The sequence below is a fragment of the Rhineura floridana genome, chromosome 9 (genome assembly GCF_030035675.1).
Source record: "Rhineura floridana isolate rRhiFlo1 chromosome 9, rRhiFlo1.hap2, whole genome shotgun sequence".
NCBI lineage: Eukaryota > Metazoa > Chordata > Lepidosauria > Squamata > Rhineuridae > Rhineura > Rhineura floridana.
This window is the reverse complement of record NC_084488.1, coordinates 89,256,341-89,277,862: the sequence shown is the minus strand read 5'-3', so window position 1 is coordinate 89,277,862 and position 21,522 is coordinate 89,256,341. Positions and strand designations below refer to the sequence as shown.

At 39.6% G+C, this 21,522-nt stretch overlaps 1 protein-coding gene across 1 annotated transcript; it reads left to right on the top strand.

Annotated features, from left to right (window-relative positions):
- The first annotated feature begins 283 nt into the window (after window positions 1–283).
- Window positions 284–20,213, top strand: FAM241A (family with sequence similarity 241 member A). The gene is made up of 2 exons (XM_061585375.1): window positions 284–781; window positions 16,605–20,213. Exons 1-2 carry the CDS (start codon window positions 605–607, stop codon window positions 16,842–16,844), a joined length of 417 nt encoding a protein of 138 aa, XP_061441359.1. The 5' UTR covers window positions 284–604; the 3' UTR covers window positions 16,845–20,213.
- Window positions 20,214–21,522: the final 1,309 nt, after the last annotated feature.

Genomic DNA, 21,522 nt, shown 5'->3' with positions numbered 1-21,522 from the left:
AGACCATTGTTGTGTTTTGCTAACAGTTGCTCTTTTTAACAAAGTCCCCTACCCCACAAAACTACTACAAAACCAAAAAAAGAGAGAGTGGCTCATCAGGGACAGGGGACAAAAAAAGAGAGGGTCTGTCCGTGACAAGCAGGAACAGTTGGAATATGTGTGTATTGCTCACACAATATACATACACAAAAGGTAAAAACGCGTATTTCAGACCCACTCAGCTTTTCTCTCTCACGCATAAAGACGCTCTCAGTTCTCCCCCCCTCTCTACACACACACACACACACACACACACACACAACATACACCACAAACACACACACTCCCTCTTTCCCGCCCTCTAGCGCTGGCACAATTCTCGCCCCTCCTCCTCTCATTTCTCCGCGGTCGTTAGCCGCCCTCCTCTTCCTCCTCCAAACCCCGTGACGGCTCTCGAGACACGCCCTGTGAGGCGGCGGCGCCGGCAGAAGCAACGGCGTGACGGATCGCCGCGTTCGCGAGCCAGCTGGCTAACGCTCAGTTGGCGGGAGTAGCTTCTCACCCTGGAGGAGAGCGCGAGGGAGCGACTCAGTTTCGCTTCCCCACAACGGCGACGAAGGGAGGGATGGGCTCAACCGAAGAACTGCTCCTGCCGCCGGAGTATGTCTTCGAGAGGGAGTGGGAGCCGGCGCCATCGTTGTCGTCTTTGGGTGGGAGAGCAGCAGCTCGACACAGGCGGCGGCGGCAGCAACAGCAGCAGCAGCCGCCGCCTCCTGAGGACGAGGAGGAGGAGGAACAGCAGGTGAGTGGTTGCCTCTCATTCCCACAGCTTCGCTTCAAACATTGGAGGCCGGGTACGTGTAATAAAGCGCGTAAATTTACTATTTGAACCTTAACCAGGTCCAAAGGCAGGATCCGAACACCAGGTGCCATGTGGGGAGCGATTGGGGCTGTTGCCTTCAAGTCCTGCTTTCGTGGGCTTTGCGGAGGCATCTGGTTATCCCGGTGTGGGATACAGGAGTGAAAAGGAAATGTTTTGGTCTGATCCAGAGTAGCTCTTTTTGCGTTCTGATGTTCAAGGGAAGGGGGAGGGAATGGCACACCAGTACTGTACCTGTGCAACGCTGACAGAGCAGACAATGCACAAACAAAACACGCGCAGAAGAAAGGCAGGGAGAGCGCCCCTCTCCCCATCCTTGCATATTATGTCTGTGGTGGCTGAGCTGTGGAGGGGAAGAGCTGTGAAAGAGAGCATAGCTGTTCTTCTGCAAGAGAACCATTATTTAAAAGGCAGGTCTTGGCATCCATGCTGCCTCTGCCCTGGTAAGTTCGAAGGAGTTTAATAATGATCACCGAAAAAGATACTGAACTTCGTGGAACTGGAGTCCGGCTCTACCGCCCTCTTACAAGTTTTTCTTGCGATGTATTGGGAGGGGAAAATACACCCTGTAGCCATGATTATGTTGCTGTGCATACTTTTTCCACGAATATGATTTTCCATCTGTGGAAAAAATAGCATAAAATTGGTCCTCCAGACCCTACAAACATCCCTCAGATGCATGGCAGCCTGATACACCATATATTTAATGCATATTTTCCCCAAAGCATTCTGGGAACTGTTTATTCCTCACAGCTACAATTCCCAGCATCCTTAAACTACAGTTCCCAGAATTATTTGGGAAGCCGTGTGCTTGAAATGTATGGTGTGGATGTGAATGTGGTGGTGCAGATTTTATTGACTTTTTTTACTGTATCACTGTGAAATGTTCAGGAAGCTTAACTAAGGAGCAGTACAGACATTTTAATAAATGTAAATAAATACTAATATTTAGGGATAGTTCAAGGAATAGGTCTTGCAAGTTACTTGCTCTGAACAAGAGCTCAGCTGCAGGGGTATGTGAACAAACTCACTACTATAAACACAATCCCGGTGAACAAAAAGTACTAAATGGTTAAATAACTTCCCCTATTTTCAAGTTGTGTGAAGTTATAACTATCTGTGGGTTTGCAAGTATGGAATAAGTCAAGTTTGGTCTGTGGACCAATAGTCCACAAGCTTCTTTCAGATGGTCCATAATGTGTGTGTGTGGATTTGTGGTTGAAGGCAACATATCCATCATATTAAATATTCATACTGATTTTAATTGTATTTTAATTGCTGCTTTTATTTCTTATATATTGTATTTTATTATATTACAGTTGGAATTCTATGGAATACAATATATAAGAAATAAAAGAAGCAATTAAAATACAATTTTAAAATCATACCTCATCTAGCACAGCACATTAGAATTCCTACAACAGGTAAAAAAATCATTAAGTGGTTTGCCAAGACCCTTAGCAATTTTCAGATGGTCCTTGGGGGGGGAGTTTAGAAACCACTAGAATAAAGGATGATAGTTTAATCTGAATGTATTGATATGGAATAGTAGTGTGTGGTCAAGTGTACCTCTTTTTACTCATGCACAGGTGCACAGATAGACATAGTACTGGGAATAGTGCACTACAATGTGCACAATCTGGAGATACCTGAAGGACCACATAGCAGTGGCATAATTATAGGCCAGTGTGCCTATCCTCCTAGACTCAGTAGGAAATGTTGGCTATCTTCATCTATGTTTAGAGACTTGTTTCAAACCTCTTGGCATCGTTCATTCAGTTTAGGCATTGCCCTGGGCTCCTTTGGGAGAAAAGGCAGGATATAAATTCAGTTAATAATAAGGAAAAATTATGTTTCCTGAAGAAAGACAAGATAAAGATTTCAGAAAAAGAGTCTATACTCTATTGTTTGTATTTTTCAGAAGAACATAGTTTATTGAGTGATATAAGTCCTCCTCATATATTGGGGTTCTTCACGTGCTAAGTGCGGAGCAGCAAGCTCCATCTGTTGAAGTGCATGTCTGAAACATGTATTATACAGCCACAAGAGTGGCTATATACTATAGCCAGCATGGATTTTTCGCATTCCGCAATGTTAAATTGAAAATATCTCCCCATGCCATTCTGATGCTTCCCATAAGCTTATTTTAAAACAAAACCTTACAAAACCTATAGTCCTGAACTCAGAAACACTTGTTTAACAACCCTCTAAATTTTCATGGTGATACACAAAACAGTCAGAGAGAAACGAGTTCAGAGTGTAAAAAGAGTGAGAGGAAAAAACAGAGCCCTTTTGGACTTTTTTCTGTCAGAGTTCTCATAATCTGTTGAAATAAATTAAAAACCAAGCCATATTCACAGAGTACCTGTAATCCTATTACTGACCTTGCTCCGTACTCTGACCTTCATCTTCTGCAGTTTAAAAGTTAAAAAAATGCCTGGCTGACTTTTAATTAATTTAAGAAATTTAGCATTGAACTCAATGAAGCCCCGGGCATGCTCAGTAAAAACCAACTGTCAGTGTTCTGAAAACCAGATTCACAGCTGCTTGGTTTGGCTAATCAGGGGGGCCACACCCAGACCAGACCTTTAGATAGTCATGGCTTCCTCCAAAGAATCCTGGGAAGTGTAGTTTGTGAAGGGGGCTGAGAGGAGACTCTTAATCCGCTGACAGTGGCTAGAGTGGTTTAACAGTCAGCTGTTGTGATTGAAGCTCTTGTGAGGGGAACAGGGCCTCCTAGTAGCATCCTTCAATTAACTACACTTCCCAGGATTCTTTGGAAGAAGCCATGACTGTGTAAAATGAAATAAAGGTCTGGTGTAGACATGGCCAGTGACAGCTTTGGTTTAAATTTGGTTGGGAGACTACATGTGTCTGCTGTAGAATAAAAAGGTAAGGGAAATGCTGGGAAAAAATGATACTGTTCACAGTGTTTTCCTTTTGGAAAGGAAAGGGGCTTCCCCTCTGCCCAATGTCAATGCACCCAATCTCCTACCCCTCCCCTTCCTGCCCCTCCCCCATGTCAGTTTCACCTATCCAAGCATGACTACACAGGAGAACTTTCCATTGAACTCAAAAAGCATGCAAAGGATCGATCCTGCCCTCCCCTCCTCCTATCTCCTTCCTCTTGTTCCCTCCGTCCCCCTCCCCATCCCCTTCCAATCCTCTCCTTCCCTCTCCCCTCCTCCTCTCCAGTGGTCAGTTTTACCTATCTGAAGCATGATTGCATGGGAGTAAATCCAACTGAACTCAATAAGCATGCAAATGATCAAACCTGCCTTTCTCCTCCTTCCCCTCTTGTCTCCCTTCCTCCTCCCTTCTTTCTGCCCTCTCCTCTTCCTTCTTCCTCCTCCCCTGCCCACTCCAGCCCTGTTATTTGGGCAGATTGCAGGTGTTGCCACCCCTCACCATATGCTCAGAGGTACACATTACCAGATTCTTCCAGGCTACACAGGAAGTGGATTGGACTGTGAAAGACCAACCCAAATTGTGTTTGCATTTTTACGAATTTGTAGGGCAGTACAATATCTCAGAGAGGAGGAATGCTCCCCTGGTGCATTCACTATAGCTGCCCAATTTCCCTGCTTTTTAAAGTATTGTAGAAATATCTTTTGACTATAGGTACTGTCTTAAACCACAAGGTTTTTTTGCCTGTTAGTGAATCTAAGTGTATGTGCTGATCATAATGGAAGGCGTGAAAAGCAAGTTTCCTGATCAGATGGATCCTTGCCTGTATATGTACAGCTGCACTTGTGGGCGCATGTAGCAGATATGCATTTCAGATATGCCACTTACCACATTTTCATTGTCTGTGCAGAGAAAAGCCATAATGTATGAAGAGGGCTATGGAGGAATGAGATATTCAGATTACAGTTCTTGTAAAAGGCATAGTTCAGAAGCAAAACAAAACAAAAACTTTCTTGATGTGCATGCATGATGCAGTTGGCATAATCTTAAAGGCATTCTCTACCATGTAAGAGAGAGAAACGATGCCTGTTTTTAAATGGTGGGTTTTTCTAAGTATTTGCAGAAGTACTTTTTATAAGTCATTTTAGGAGTGCTTATAAATATTTTTTAAAAAATTTAAAAATCTGATTCCTGGTTAATCATAACATCTCTTTTGCCAAATCAAAATGTTTTAATTGTGCATCTAACTAATTACTCAATTAAAGGTTGCAGTCCTAATTTTTTTCATCCTAGTGGGTTTTCACTTTATTAGGCTTATAGCTTTTCTGTATGTATTGTTTCAGAAATATGTCCTCACAGACACTTCTGCCTAAGCAGATAAAATGAGCATAACCTGCTGGAAGAACATACTGATTATAGAGACTTACCAACATTTTACAGAGAGATGTGCACAACTCATAATTAACTGGAGTTTTGCATATACACTGTTCCATTGTTTTTGTAGTAAAAATTTCTTAACTGAAAAACATTTAGAGCTGTATTTAAAAAACAGTCTATTTTGCTTAATTATTCAGCCCTGTTTTACTGGAGCCCTTAGCCTTTTCATCTAATTTATGTTGTTTGCTTGTTTGAAATATTTATTTGTTGCCTTGAAGATGGCTGTCAGTAAATGAAAATTAATTTATAATAAAGTGAACACTGAATGAACATTACATTTGACTCTCAGCCCTATTCATGCATCAGATGCCCTTCAGTTCTTGTCCCGTACTGGAAACCCTATGCACCTAGAAGGCAGTCCCCTTCAGACTGAACTGATACATTGGCCAGAGGACATGACTGGCATGTACATAATCATCTGGGGCAGGGCTACATTCCCATTAGTCCCTTGAGGTGGTCTGAGATTGCCCGAGTATGGCTGGTGAAAATAATGAATTTGTTATATGCTTCAAAGGAATTATGACTGGCTCTGGAAAAGTACCTTACAAGGCTGGTTGTGAAACATCACCTCCATTTCAAACCATGTGAGGACTGAGGATGGTTATCACAACTATGCAAAAAAGATGGTAAACACATCCCTTCTCCCTATCTTGATCTGAAGCCAAGGCCTTAGGGAGTTGATACATTTTTTAAAAAAAAAATCTGAATAGGTTTTGGCTTGGGATGTCCACCTTTATGGCAAGTAAGAACACAGTATAAGTTTCTTTTAGGCTGTTCCTAGGCTCTGTTCTGAGAGGGCCATAGAACCTTGCCCTAGTTGCACAGGAATTGCTTTTCCACATGTGATTCCTGTACACCTGTGGCAGTGTTTACATTACTGAACTTTGTGGGCAAGGGCCATTTTAATGGGTCTTCCCTTGTAAATGACACCACATCCCTCCCCCCCCCCCACAGTAAGGTGTCCATTATAAGATGGGTGCCTGCACAATCATCATCACCGCAACTACATGGAGCCACTCATAGAAAAATTAGCTATTCCATATGGCAACATTAGTAACATTTAAAAGTACTCAATATTTTAATACAAAGGAGATAAACAAGAATGAAATATCCTGAAGTTTGTGAGCATATGTAGGCACAATATATAGGGTGGAGAGGAGGAGGTGATGCTTATTTAATATGTCAGCATTTTAGTATAGTTGCATGCTTTCCTAACTATTTACCTATGTAGTTTTATATTCTTATTTTGGATGTTGATTTCCTATATTCATACAACCTGTCATGTACAGACTTTGGCATGCTTTTCCTTTACAATATGTTCAACAATTACAATCTGATTCTGGGCATATGTATATGGGAGAACGTCCTTCTGAGTAAAATGGGGCTGTCTGTGCAGGCTCTTCATGAATTTGACAGACCCATGTGGAAAAATGAAGAGGATATATCCTCTGATTTAAGATATTTAAATATTTAATATTTAAGAGTAACCTGAAATTCTCACATTGTGGGAGCTTTTAGAAAAATGGGTTCCTGATGAAAACACCCCTAAACTGTGATTTGCAAGCAGATTGATGTCAAACCTGGCTTCTACAACAAACCAAGCATGCTTAGATGTAACATAAGGAAGTAGGCCTTGACACTGCCTCATGCACACAATGGATGAGAGGCAAAGTGCTGCTTATGCTGAAGAAGAAGCAAGGGTAGGGTCCAGGTACAAAGTTATCTCTTGGTGAAAGGTGGCTTCCTGGATGTATAGATTGTTTCCTCACAGGTAGATCTTGTTTCATGAAAGCCTCTCAGCTTTGTGTTAATCAGGATAGTCTTAGAAGGTTCTATGTGCTCAAAACTTGCTTTTCATACTCTGCAACTAAAAATCGGAAAATTTATTTCTTTACAAAACTCTGATACAGTAGGGCCCCGCTAATACGGCGGGTTAGGGACCAGGCCCCCGCCATAAAGCAGAAATCGCCATAAAGCGGGGGCCCATAGACTATAATGGGCCGCGTCGTGCGAAAATGACATCAAAATGGTGCACGACGGAAAAAAAACCGCTGTATTAGCGGAACAAGCGCTGTAAGAGCGGGGCCTTTCCCTAATTGAAAACCGCTGCATGAACGAAGCGCCGTAAAGCGGAACGCCGTAAAGCGGAACGCCGTAAAGCGGGGCTCTACTGTAGATGCCATACAAAAAGAAGGTATCTTCTGTTGGCTAACTTCACAATACTTGCAACCAAGGCCTCATCTGTGAAATCAACCATGATGTTTTCTGCTGTTCAGGAACCAGCTGTTGATGGTTAATATGCTTTAATTTTTGTTTTGTTTTCCTGTCTTAATGGGTTGGGGTGGACCTGTATTGTGATCTAAAACAAGAAGCAAATATTCTGTCTGTTTCCAATTTTATGGCAACTGAGGTAATGTGGTGGTTTCAAGAGTGCTAAATAATTCAGGAAATACCCATAATTGCCTTCAGAGTCGCAAGAACATATGTTTGGGAAATATTTGTAGTGATATGAATTAAAATTATGGTAACACTTCAAGAATAGTACAAATATCTTTGGAAATAGAGATAGGACATCAGCAGCCTTATGAGATGCAACTGAAATTTCACACAAAGATCCCAATTATAATTGTTAATTTAGGCATAACAAACATATAGCATATGTAAATGTGTTTGGAATTAGCACAAGTTTAATGAATCAAATTGTGAACCACAGAGTTTTAAAGTTAAGAGGTCATTCATATACAGGCTGTTTGTTCTTTGGATCCTTTTATATCATAGCTCTCTATCCTCCTGACCAAGAAACAAAGTTTTTCAGGTATGTTTATGTATTATTTCTAGGCCTTAATGATGTAGTTCAATTCCTCACGTCCTGTTTGTGGGCTTCCAATAGGCATCTATTTGGCCACGTGAGAACAGGATTCTGGACTTACATGAACCTTTGGTATGATCCAACAGGGCTTTTCTTATGTTGATTTCAGTGAGTAATGGGAGGGAGGATCATTAGGTTAAACTCCAGAAATGTTTTTCATGAGCTATGTTGAGTATTGGACTGCCTATTGTGGATTTGCTGGAGCTGTTTTTTCCAGTGCCTGGAGGCAAGATAGAGAGGAAACTGGCCCTTGTGTAGAGAGTGACCTTTCCTCACTACCACAGCTGGTGGCCATTTGGATTTCAGCATCTGGCTCAGCTTTCTGCTGTGCTGACAATTTTTTTCTCTCCACTCAGCAAAAAAGTAAAACACCTGCAAGTCCACTGACTGCTATTGCAAGGGAAAGCAGCCATAGTTCTATAAGATAATTATTTTGAGCTACTTTAGGGCAAAAATGGAAGGAAAAGAAAAAAAATTGGGAAAAGAGAGTAAACGGTGCTGGCCAGTAAAGATAATGGGAATATAGAAAACTGCCTTATACAGAGCCAGACAATTGGTCCATCTAGCTCAGTATGGTCACTGACAGTGGCTTTCCAGGATTTTGGAAAAGATACATTCCCTGTCCTACCTAGAGATTTTGGGGTTTGAACCTGGGACCTGCATACAAAGCAGGTGTTTTACCACTGAGTTGTGACCCTTGCCCTAATGAAGGCTTAATGTCTGAATATCTGAATTAGTTAGGTTAATGTGTAAAGTAACCTGCCATGAAGTTTCATAAGCTCACTCTGTTTCTATAAATGCTTTAATGTGTGCTGTAGAAGTCGCCATGTATATAAAGTGGCATCCAGAGAGTCCCTTGCACCACTGGAATGCAGACTTCTCTTGATTCTCCTTAAGCTGCATCCCTCCACATCACATCCCTGACCCTAAGAAACTGTGTTTGTGGATATAATACAGCAGGAAGGGGGAGACACAGAAAAGCTCCATTGTATGAGTGGAACTCTGGATCCATGCCATAATCATTCTGTTCTGGAAAGTTGCTCTAGAAATATAGCATATTAACTATATATATCCAAGCAAGGATTTTAACGTTATATTCCTAGCTGTGCCTCTTTTTTAATTGTATTTTTTACTACAAATAGAAGTCTTTTTATCTGCATTAGGAGAAGCTCAGTATAATATTTTTTCTCAATGAAGAATGAATGATTGATATGAATTGCCATTTATGGTTGATACTTGTAATAAATACTGTAAGGTCAGAGTTTTGCACATTTTGGCTGATGCGGGAAGCAGAAAAGGAAACCATTTGCATGCCGGTTGCTTAGTTTATAACTCTGTGTGTTTTTATATTGTTGCATTTTTCTTGTGTACGCCCTTAGGTTTAACAAACTATAAAACAAAATAAATGAAACTCTCTTGTGTCCCATAATGTTCATTGTTTGATTTTTAAAACTACAAGTTCACAGTGTTCACCCTTCTCATACTACTTCAGCTTGAGGTCCTTCATTTGGCCCTTTACAAATGCTAAATGCCAGCCATAAGCTACCACTACTAACTATATAGAATCTGACTATACAGTTGCAACAATTCTGCTACTCAATCCGTTATGATGATTTGGAATTTTCGCAAACTAGTGACGCTGGAAACAGCATGAGTATAGTGCTATGGTTTTATTGTTTGAAAAAATTCTTGTGCATATCCACTGGTCAGTGTTGGTACAGTTAGCACTGGCATGGAAAAATGGATGGCATAGTGAATGTTCCTCTTTAAACAGAAAAAATATTATGCAGGACAGTCTGGTCTCAACTCATGGCCATTCCAAATGTTCCAGTCTTGCACTTGACCTGGACTGCAGCACAGACAGATGTGGGATGAGTATTCAGCACACACAGTGCAGATTGTACAGGTCACCTGGGTGCCAAACTGTGTTAGTCACTACTTACTAATGTTAATTAATGTAAGGTAATGCTACTTATAAGAGTCTATGTTCCTGTTTCACACAACACTTCTGGAATGTTGTTTTATTGTAGGAAATCACTTCACAAAGTTCAGGCTGAGTTGGGAGTCCGATTTTGTCAAGTATTTGCTCGCCTTCCATGAACTAAACTCCGGGGGGGGGGGGGACATAGAAAAGCTATGACTGACAGTAATATTGGAACCTTTATTGCCGTAACAGCTGAATACAATTTTTGCATAGTGGCTGCTTTGCTTTTCACTGTTAATGTATTCCTTATCTTGGTTCAGCAATACCAGCTTAATCCTGTGCCTGTTCTTGTTTTTCCTTCCCAAAAGAAATAAAATAAACCATTTGCTAACAGTTAAATGTCATTCCTGACTGTTCAAGCTTTGCTATCTTATTTCATTTTTATCTGTAGATAAATATAAATCCACTGCTGTAATTTGTTCCTGGTATGTTACATTTTAAAATTCGAGAAACCTTTAATACCTTTAGCTAACCCTCATTTATATTACAGTAGGGCCCCGCTTTACAGCGTTCTGCTTTACGGCATTCCGCTGATGCGATGGCTTTCAATTAGGGGAAATTCCCCATTTTAAAGCCGATTTTGCGGCATTTTCGCACAACACAACCCAGTATAGTCAATGGGTTCCACTTTACAGCCGGGGCCTGGTCCCTAACCCGCCGTATAAGCGGGGCCCTACTGTACATATTTAAAGTTTATATTTTCAAAATAATCAAGCTTGGAATGGTATAAACAAGGTTATGCTAACAAACTCCTTTCATGAAATACTATAGAATATTATTATTATTATTATTATCTTTATTTATACCCCGCCGTTTTTCCAAATTGGAACTCACAGCGGCTTCCAGATAAAAAACACATACAATTAAAAACCTACCAAAGTTAAAAGCATATAATACATAAATGATAAATTAAGGATGTCATATTACCTGTTCTTCCTGTCGTGAATAGTCCCTGCGCTTAAACAGCCTTTAACTTCATTGTCAGGAAAAAAAAAATCAGAGTCAAGTACAGATTTTCTCAATGTTGGGCAGTCTTTTTGCAGACCACCTGACTTGAGCTCCTGGACCAGTTTGAGAACCTCTGACAGAGTTGTTATACTTAGCTAGAGGTGAGAACTGGGAGAGATATCCAATCATCTCCTTACATACACAGCAATCAAGGATTTGCTGGAGACACAGTAGCCACTGTCGGAATGGGAATGGTTGTAGCATTGACAAAGGTGGTACTGTCTTCTCTCTAGCTCATCCTGCTAGGCTGGCACTGGTCTCATAATGAATGGTATCCTGCAGCCTTCACAAGACCAGGCAAACCATGTCACTCTCACAAGATTTGAGGCCAAGACTCTGGGCAAGGCTATAAAGGTCCTCGCCCATGCCGCCTGGCCTCCATTTTGCAGTGGACAGCAACACATCCAAACCACCCTCGCTGAGTTTAGATATACCCTAGTATGCTGGTTTCCATTTATGGGGCTGGGAAGAATTTGTTAATGCTATCAAAATTGGCTAATGATAGGCATGTTTTTCATTTTCCCTGTTGCTCACTGTCCATAGATATTAGATATTGTGCAAGGGAGACTTAACCCTGCAATACAAAATATGTATTGTACCTGGCAATAGATAGGATAGAAAAAAATAGAGGAGTAGAGTTAAAAGTTACTTCTGATCTAGTACATGAGGGCTCCTCAAACTTGGGGTGAGTGTCTATAGTGGGTGGGACACTGAAGGAGCAGGGACCTAACAACTGGTCTAGATAGGTCCTGGTTTTGTCACCTGTTTGCATCTTAAGCTCCCCTCCCCAAAGTGTGAGAATTTTACAGTATTTTTTAGGCTGAAGTGTGCGCATGGCCGTGAATGACATACTTGGCATGGACATCCAGGCCTGTCACTCAGGAACAGAGTAGGCTTTCCTCCCTCCCCTTTGCATTATGAACAGTTGCAGTTGATTGTTTTATTACTATTATTTAGGCGTACTTATACCCTGCCTACTAACTGAAGCTCTCAATGTGGCTTACAACATATTTAACATACATTAGAATAGTCAATGGGGCAAAGGTATATATGTTTTCCCCTGAATTATCCAATGTTGAATGTTTTATGTATTCAATAAAATAACCGTTGTTTAATCCAATATTGGTGTTCACCTCACCGTTGATGCAAAAGGGAAATTTCTGGCCCTGTGTGCCTGGAGAATACTTGGAAGCCTGTGCCATGTGAGGAGTTTGCCCCTAGGGAAGCTAAGTCATCCTGATGGACAAAAAATGGCATCTTAAAGAGAGAGGCTCATGAGCTAATGTTTTCTTCTTCACACTTACTTCCAAATATATTTGTATAATATTACAGCCTTAATATGGAAAAGGTCTATGTTAAAGACTATAGTATTTTAGTTTCTTGTGGGTGGAAGAGAACAGTAGGTTGCTCTGCTGAATGCTGTTTTTAGTAGCAGCCATTTTTCTAGCAAATGTTTGCAAATGCATGCTTCAATATTTGTTCATTTTGTAAATGATGAAAGGGCTCGTGATTAGGGCACAAATCATTCTGAGTGAATTTATTGCAGTACTGCTTTCTTTTATGTGATGAGCTGCTTGTATTAGTAGTGCATCTTACATTAAACAATTTGGAAAAATTATTCAGCAAATACAAACCCTTTTCACTTAAAATGTCATATTTTCAGGCCACTGGCTATAAAAACACCAGTTATTGATTGGTCTTATATGAAAACAAAGATTGACAAGGTGAAGCTAGCAGAAAATGAACAATGTGAAGACCAGAAGTTGCAAGCATGCCAGTCTTTTTTCTATGGATAGATAGCAACTTTTATTTTGTATTTTTCCTAATCAAATTGATACTTTAAAGTACACAATATAAATATACTGTGATTTCCTAATGTTGCGAAATATGATCTTATCTAGGACAAAAAATAAAGGTACATTCTGTGTTTTTCTGCTGTAAATTTCATAGTATTTCACAAATGTGGGAGAATGTAGTAATCTTTCTCTCTGAAAATATTGATGATGTAGTGCAGGAACATCCTGTGTCAGCACTCTTTTGAATCCATTCAATGGCAATAGCACAATTGCACCTGTGATTGTATGCTCTCTTATGTACACTTTCAATTTATTGCATTTATGTCCCACTTTTCCTCGAAATAGCATATATATTTTCCTTTCTTCCCCCTCATTTATTCTCACAATGGTGTAAAATAGGTTAGGCTGAAAGATTATGACCAGCTAGCTTATGACCCTGCAAGCTTCTTGGCTGAGTAGTGATTTGTACTTGGGTCTCTCTCATCAAATATTCTTATGTGGTGCCCTCCAGATATGTTGGATCATGACTCCCATCATTCCTGATTTTTTGCCATGCTTGCGGGCTGGGGCTGATGGGAGTTGGAGTCCAACAGCATCTGGACAGCACCACCTTTGCTATGCCTGATTTAACCATTACAGCACTCCTGTTTTCATAGCAAGAATCATCATCCTCTCCTCTCATACATGTTGCTGAAGTCTCTTTATTGCCTCTTGTATGTTAAATTGATTAGACCAATCTACTTTTTAAATGTAAATATGTAATGTTTTAATATGTTTAATTGCAGTGGATCTGGTTGTAGAAATAGCTTCAACTGCATATGCATTCAGCAACATTTTACACATTCTCTCTCCTCTCTATGTATGTGTGTGAGAGAGAGGAGGGGGGACAGAGAAAATAGAAAGGAAGTCAAGCCATGGATGGGGCATTTTGTGTCCATGTGTGTTAGAGTCAAGATGTATCTGTCCCCTCACCTAGATATTCCACTTGCAGATACCCAACATGTCCATAAAAGGCAAAACATGTACTGGAAAAATATTGACTATTATAGGGGCACTTAGAGTATGTGATTTGGCTGATCCGCTAACTGAATTCCATACCCTGTTGCACATTTGTCATGCAACTGAAGTACTGTGCAGTGCACAACTCAAGGGGGCAGTTATGTATCAGCATGAAGCTGATCTTTCAAATCATATATCGCAAAAATGCCAGTGCAGACATAGTGAAATGCTCAAGGTTTCCACCCTTAATACTGCAGAAGGTAGGAGAAAATTTTACCAAGCCAAACTGAACAGTTTTGGGGATATAAGAGCTTTTGTGTTTTTTTTTGTCTGAAGTAAACTCCTGAAAATGAACAAGGAAGAGTAACCTTGAGGCTTTTCATTTGTAACTATCTGTATGCTTTAAGGAGCTGCACAGTAATCACACAAAATGTATTTAATGTGTGTTGGTTGAAAATGTTGAACCACCCAAAGTTCAGAGCTTGGAAAAGTTACTTTTTTTGAACTACAAATCCCATCAGCCCAATCCAGTGGCCATGCTGGCTGGGGCTAATGGGAGTTGTAGTTCAAAAAAGTAACTTTTCCAAGTTCTGCCAAAGCTACTGTATTTGTTTATTTTTATGAAACTGTAGACTTTTGTGCACAACTCTGGTCTCTGATACACTCTGCTGGATCATTGTGTATGGCATAGGTCACCAACATAGGGTTCATGGGGTCGCGTGTGCTTCCCTAGTCTTCCCTGGTGTCCCTAGAGTCTCACCCCTTCTGCTGAAAGTAGACTTGAAAGAAGGCTTCTTTAGTGAATAGAAGGGTTTTTTCAACCCAAACACTGGGGCATATTTCAGAGTGGTTATAGCGGGGGAGGGGAGAGTTGCAGTACACATGTGGTGCCCACAACAGTTTCTCTAAATTGCATATGTGACCATGGGCCCAAGAAGGTTGGCAAATTGTGCTGTACGGCATACACTATATACCTTGCCTGTGTCTGTTTGGGATCAAAGGGATGAGGGATTAAAATAAACCTCAGGATGAATGATGTATGAATACCGCTCTTTATGTGTCAATGTTGGAATAATAAGAGAGGCAGCACTTAAACCCTTATCAAATTTAGAAAACTAGAATAATTTTTGATGACATGCTTCATGCACTTATTGATGTGCAATGTAATCCTAAGAATATTTACTCGGAAGTAAGTCTCATTGACCTTAATGAGGCTTACTTCATAGTAAGTGTACTTAGGATTGCATTGACAGTCATCATTTTTGGCCTGTTTTACTATGCACTAGAACACATGCAAACAATTATTCTTGCTGTTAAATATCTAATTGAAGCATCCATGTAGAATTGTGTTTTGACTATAAAACTAGACTTAAAACAGTCATCTTCTCCCGAAATGTTGTTTTATGATGGATATTTAATCGGTTGGAATGTATGAGGTTTAAATCCAACTTGGTGGGTTGAGGCTGCATGGAGTTAATAAGGGTAGCTAGAGAGCTAGACCTCTTGCTGGTTGAGGCTATACCTATCCCTTTGATCCTGCCGTCTCTTCCCTTCCTGCTAGACTGATAAGCAACAGGATGTTTGATCTCAATTCCTTCCTGCCTTTCTCAGTGTTCTCTTTCTCTCGAGAGGGGAGCAGACATCTTCTCTTTGTCTCTCCTCTCAACCAGGATGAGGGCGAGTACTGGGACCAGTGCTCGTTGCTCCAGCATAGCTAGTTAGCTAGATAGGAAAGAGTTCTATATCAAGAATGTACTTCCAGAATAAAGTAGTTGTTCCTTATTTTAAAACTTAAAGTCTCTGTCTGACTAATTTGCAGGGAAGGTAGAATCTTAGCAAAGATTCAAACACACACACACTAAGCTTGCTCAATACTCTCCGTTCCGCAGCGCTACGCAACTCTGCTACGCATCTCAATAGAGAAATTCTGACATAATCATGATAATTAAAGTTTATTAGGCAAGACTTGTGTTGCTCACAGTATTGACTTTTTGAGTAAAATATTGATGAGTAGCTTCTTGCTGAGCTTTGCTTGTCTTTAATGGAAGCATTAGCAATATTCTGTGTTATCCACTTTATCATCTTAAAATGGTGCTTTACATTACCTATTTCCATCAAAAGCTTGTACACAGAAGCTTTGTGTAAGATTCATCCTTTCCATGGACAATGTGTCACCATTAGGAACATAGGAAGCTGCCTTATACTGAACCAGATTATTGGTCCATCTAGCATTATTGTCTACACTGACTGGCAGCTGTCCAGAGTTTCAGACAGGAAGCCTTCCCAGCCCCACCTGGAGATGCCAGGGATTGAACCTAGGACCTTCTGCATGCACAGTAGATGGTCTATCACTGAGCTCTGAACTTTTAAGATAGGAAAGGTAGTGTAATGAAGTGAAGAAATTACTACAGTTCCTAAAGTTTAAAAAGGTGAAAGTAGAGCATCGAAAAAAGGTAAAGCCCCTTTGTATATGCAAAGCACTTTATGCAGGATTTAATTAAAAACAGACTTGAAAAAGGGATATTGCTAGTACAACACCGTTCAAATCAGAGACAGAACTAAATGAGTGTCAGTATTAAGCCTATAATGAAAGTTGTTGCTTATCATAGTAGGAGGAATTGCAATAAAGCACTACCACTCAGAAAGGTGAAAAACACCAGCATGTCCGCACATGAGGCATCACTAGCATAGTATGAATTTGTTGATCCAGACCATAATAATCTGTTTTTCTCTTCTTAACTGCAGGTCCAAGAAGGAAGAGACAGTATCGAACCTATTATAGATGACTATAAAAAAATGGGAACTCTCTTTGGAGAGCTCAACAAAAGCCTCATCAGTATTGGCTTCACAAGGATGTATTTTGGAGAATGGATTGTGGAACCTGTAATAGTCATATTCTTCTGGATTATGCTTTGGTTCCTTGGTTTACAAGCTCTTGGACTTGTTGCAGTCCTGTGCCTTGTCATTATTTATGTTCAGCAATAAAGTACAATGGATGGTGGTTGAACAATATGTCATCTCTTAGTGGATTTACATGCGTAGCCAAACAAGAATGGTATATTATTAGCTGATAAGCTGAACATTATATAGCCATTAAAATTATGCACTCTTTCTGTTATCTTTGCAATTAAAGCAAAGCAAAAAAACTAATGCGTCATGAATAGATGAGTAAAGGGGATCTTAATACAGGACAGTGGAACCTAAACTTTTGAATAAAAGCTACTGAATCAATGTAGTTCCTGTGTTTTCCAGTTCTGGAAGATCCTTTGGGTATGGAAACAAACTTGTCCAAATTAGGTTAGCAGTTATTTTATATTTGTGCTATGACAACTTTCAAACAATACTTTTTGTATTGGGAACTAAACTTTTTAAAATGCCAGTTTATATGAGCTTTTATGTTTCATAATTGTACAGTATATCATCCTGGAAATCTCTGCAGAGTTCTTCAGCATTGTGTGTTTGTTCATTTTCAGTCTTAAGCAAGTATGCTTCTGTAAGACTGACGTCATTTAATTCTTTGTGTGTGTGTGTATATACTGTATACATATATATGAAAAATGACATTTAGTAGATAAGAGGTAATACTCTTGCAGTTTTTCTTCCATGTCGTGTTCTGATTGTACCAGTTGATAAAAGAAAATGTTTTTTTTAAAAAAATTTGTAACGGCTTTCTAACTTCCTACATCTTATTTATGAAACTTTTATATGCAAGAATTAGATGCAAGAATCACACAAAATATAGTGGCTATAATCTTCCATGTGCTTCTTTTAAGAGATGGGGTCAAAGTTTGCTTATTGAGGGGATTCAACAAACAAATTCCCTATGTTTGAACATGCAAAGCCCATCTTGAATTAGGCCCAGACTCGTAATGACGCAAAATGTTCTTGCTGCCACTCTGTAGCAAAGGTACCCTGGAGTGCAAAGGCTCACTGCAAGACCATCATTAGACCTTAAAATGATGCTGAAAGTGTTTTTATTCTTATTAGTTGATCTGCAAATGAAGGATTCTTTGAATGAGAAGGATGGGGAAATACTAGAGAAAAGTGTAGTTAATTGTTACAGTACAGATGTATTGTCTATGCAATCAGTCCCCTTCCACAAACAGTAGTCCTTCCATTCACAGAAGGGTCTTTGGTCTAGTGGAGGCCTCAGCTAATGGAAGGGGAAGGCAATTTTTGCTGATTCCCCTTTCTCCCTCCAGCTGCATTGCTGTACCTCCTATGCTGTTCTGGAGGGTTTCCCCATCCTCTTGAGCACATTTTTGTGAGGTACAGAGGGGGAGGAAGAATCACTGAAAATCCCTCCCCCTCCCGTTGATGTTTCCATTGAATCAAAAGTCATTTTGCAAACAAACTCACCATTGGATACAACCCAATGTAATTATTTCTGCAGTTTTCATTCTATTCATACTCTATAATACCATGGATCACATAATTGATTTTTCCTTGCAACATAGGTGTTAAAACTCTCATGGTTGAAATTTGTTAACTCTTCAAGATTGTGACATATATTTTGCACATTTACATGAATTTCTCATCTCCATTTTATTCACAAAATTAATGTCTATAATAACTGTGAACCACCTCTTTTCTCCTGTACAACTAGTGTCATGAAAACGTTTTAAACAGAGAAGTATTTGATCTTCCTAGTTTTTGTTAAACTTGTAGCAACTACAGGTGATCTCTTATGGGTACTGTGGCTCTATTATATGCAGCTAAAACTCCTTCACTTGTTGTATCTTTCCTATTTGTGCCATGGGAAGTCTGTACAAAGAGATGGATGTAGAGAGTTGCATCCATTGAAATGAATGAGGAAAGCCCATACATACAGGAATTCCATGTAAGCAGTGCAGCACAACTTGGGCTTGGGTTCAAGGTTTCCATGCTTGGGACACATTTTTATGGCTATGTATTATCAGAAGAAGAAAAATGCCTGGTTCTAATGTAGAATTTGAAGAATGATTTGGCAGAAAATATTGCATTGAAAAAGATGAGGAACAGTCCCTCAAGTTTTGTTTTTAAAATGTCTGTTGGCTACTAGGGATGGGATCCATTTGTGCATCTTCAAAAGCATCCCGTCGACCTAACAGGCAGTATCGATTCAAGTTTGTTATTTGTGTGTTGCTCTGACCAGTCCAATATTTTCTACCCCCACAATTGATATTAATATCAGTAATTTAGAAAGGAAATACCAATGCATGAAAGAAAGGATCAATGTTTTGAAAGGAAATATTAATATTTTGAAAGCAAAGGAAAGTGGTTTCTCCTCCTCTGCTGTGACTGAGGCGGGTCAGTTTTCTTGTTAGCAAACACAGACTGGCTGTTTTTCTTTTGGAAAGAAAAGAAGAAAAATAGCTTTCAGTGCTCTTCATCCTCCACTTCCTCCTGTGTAAGCCTAGAGTCCTTAACATGGAAGAGACTCTCTAGGTCTAGACTTGCCTTTTAATCTCTGTTATAGGCTTGGCTTGCTTTCTCCCTCTTGAAGCTTGGATTATTCAAGTGGAGGAGGTGGGAGAGAAAGAGGAAAAAAAACTACTGCTGTGGTGTGTGTAAAAGAACAATATATTTGGGGGGAGGGGAATTCAGTGTCTGGAAAGCTGCTGAAGGATCACTCTGCAAACATGAAGAATATGCAGACAATTGAAAAATTCAGTGCTAAATCTACATTCAGTTGAATTCTCACCCATCCCTATTGGCTACAAAGTTCAATGCTATTCCTGTTGAAATGATTAGAAGATATGTAGGAAGGGAACAGTTTTAGGTTGCTATAAAAATGTTTGTTGTGAAGAGAATAACCATAACCCAAATCTAAACTTTGCATATATGTATATTTATTCATGTGAAGATATTTAAGGTATTAAAATGTTTTTGAAGTATAATACATAGATCCACATTTGGAGATATTTCCACCTTGAATGATTTATTACTCAGTGCTGTATGTGTATATATAATTGTTTGTCTCTATACAAGAGACTGTACAAGAAAATTGGCAGGATCCAAAGGCCCACATGCTTCATTTGCAGACACTGCTTCTTGCTCCAACTCTTTTGTGCTGAAATACCATATCCAAGGGGTGATTAAACCCTTCAGAGCTGCATGTGATGTGGTGCAGGTGAACATACTCAGGCACAGAAATCAATGACCTCCCATCTATGTGTGCAAAAGCTTTATGGTCATACACAGGTGGTTTTGGTACACAGACTAATAATAGACTGTTGGAATCTCACTTGCACTGAAAAGCTGCAACGCACAAACTGACAAGGTTAAATTATTTCCTTAGATATGTTTCTATAAAAATGTACTTTGAAAGCACTCTGTTATGTTTTCTAATAAAATACTTTATCATGACACAAATTGTCCCCATCTGATCACTTTTCATGAGGGACACATATGAACATGGGAACTTCAAGAAGCACAGCTGTATTCAGAAGCACTTATGATTCAATCAGATGTGCAATAACTAGAAAGCATTATACAACACCAGATAGACATTCATCTGTGAAGAGAAAAAATCTCTTGCAGTAACTGACAGTTTTCTAAATCAAAAAATATTAAAAACCATCATCTTGGTACAGTGCTATTATTTGGAGCTCACTTGCACTAAAGTATTCAAAGCACTAGATTGAAGCAGAGATTCAAGGGGTCAGTGGAGAGTTTCTATGTGATATGACTTCTGAGCATTCTGTACTGAAAACTAGTCATCTATATCCAGTAGTTTCTTTAGTAATATGAGTTCTTGGGGCAGGAAAGTGAGCATGGAAAAGAACTCTCATGCCTGCACAAAATTGCTTATACATATGTATTGCTTTGAATTCTGGTTCTATAGTTTCATCCTTGCCACATAAAGAGTCAGTAGTACTCTGATTTAGGGATGGGTGAGAATTTCTATTCAGTTTGCATTTCAAGCAGAATTTATCAAATTTGCAATTTCCGAAACAATGTGAGAACCAAAACTGCCATCCTTCGAAATTTGCATTTATTAGAATTTTGGGATGAAGGTAACCAACTAAACATTTACAAAAATGCATGTATTAGGGGAAAGTGTGAATAAGAATGAATACATGAATGACAATAACATGAAAAAAGGCATGAAATGAGAAATGGCTTGCAAAAATGTGTACCTTTGTCAAAACTGCTGACAAAAATGTGTTTATTTGGAGAAATTCGCACTAAAATGGAGAATTTTCATGAGGATTTTTTTAAAAAAATTGCAGATCACTATAGAAACGTAGAGAACTGGATTTAACATTGGAAAAATGAGAAAACCAAGAGAACTGAAATTGATCTTTTCATCCCTACTCTAATTGCAAGAGTCTGGACCACCAGCACTATTTGAAGCTTTCAGAATACTGTTCTTGCTGTGCACTGAGCTACCCATGTTTGACTGTGCTCCCCCCAAAATAGTTAATTGGCCAAAACTTCTAGCTCCCAGATGGCAAATCCAATCTTCCTCCTTAACTGATAAAAGTTCTGTAACAGCCCAAGTCTGCAAGAAATCTTCATACATAAGGTAGTGTCAGCTAACATCCAGAGACAAGAATGATTTGGCCCTGGAAGAGGAGCTGGAATAAGTTAGACTAGGAAAGAGTTTTAACAATTAAATTTTCCAAGATATAAGAGAGGCTATTGTGTGAGCAACTCTTTCATTTTATTAACACACATC

What these genes read in the sequence shown, in the direction of transcription:
- FAM241A (XM_061585375.1), top strand. Translation starts at nt 605, where the DNA reads ATGGGCTCAACCGAAGAACTGCTCCTGCCGCCGGAGTATGTCTTCGAG. An exon ending in AGGAGGAGGAGGAACAGCAG is followed by an intron (nt 782 to 16,604) that starts GTGAGTGGTTGC and finishes TCTTAACTGCAG; the next exon opens with GTCCAAGAAGGAAGAGACAG.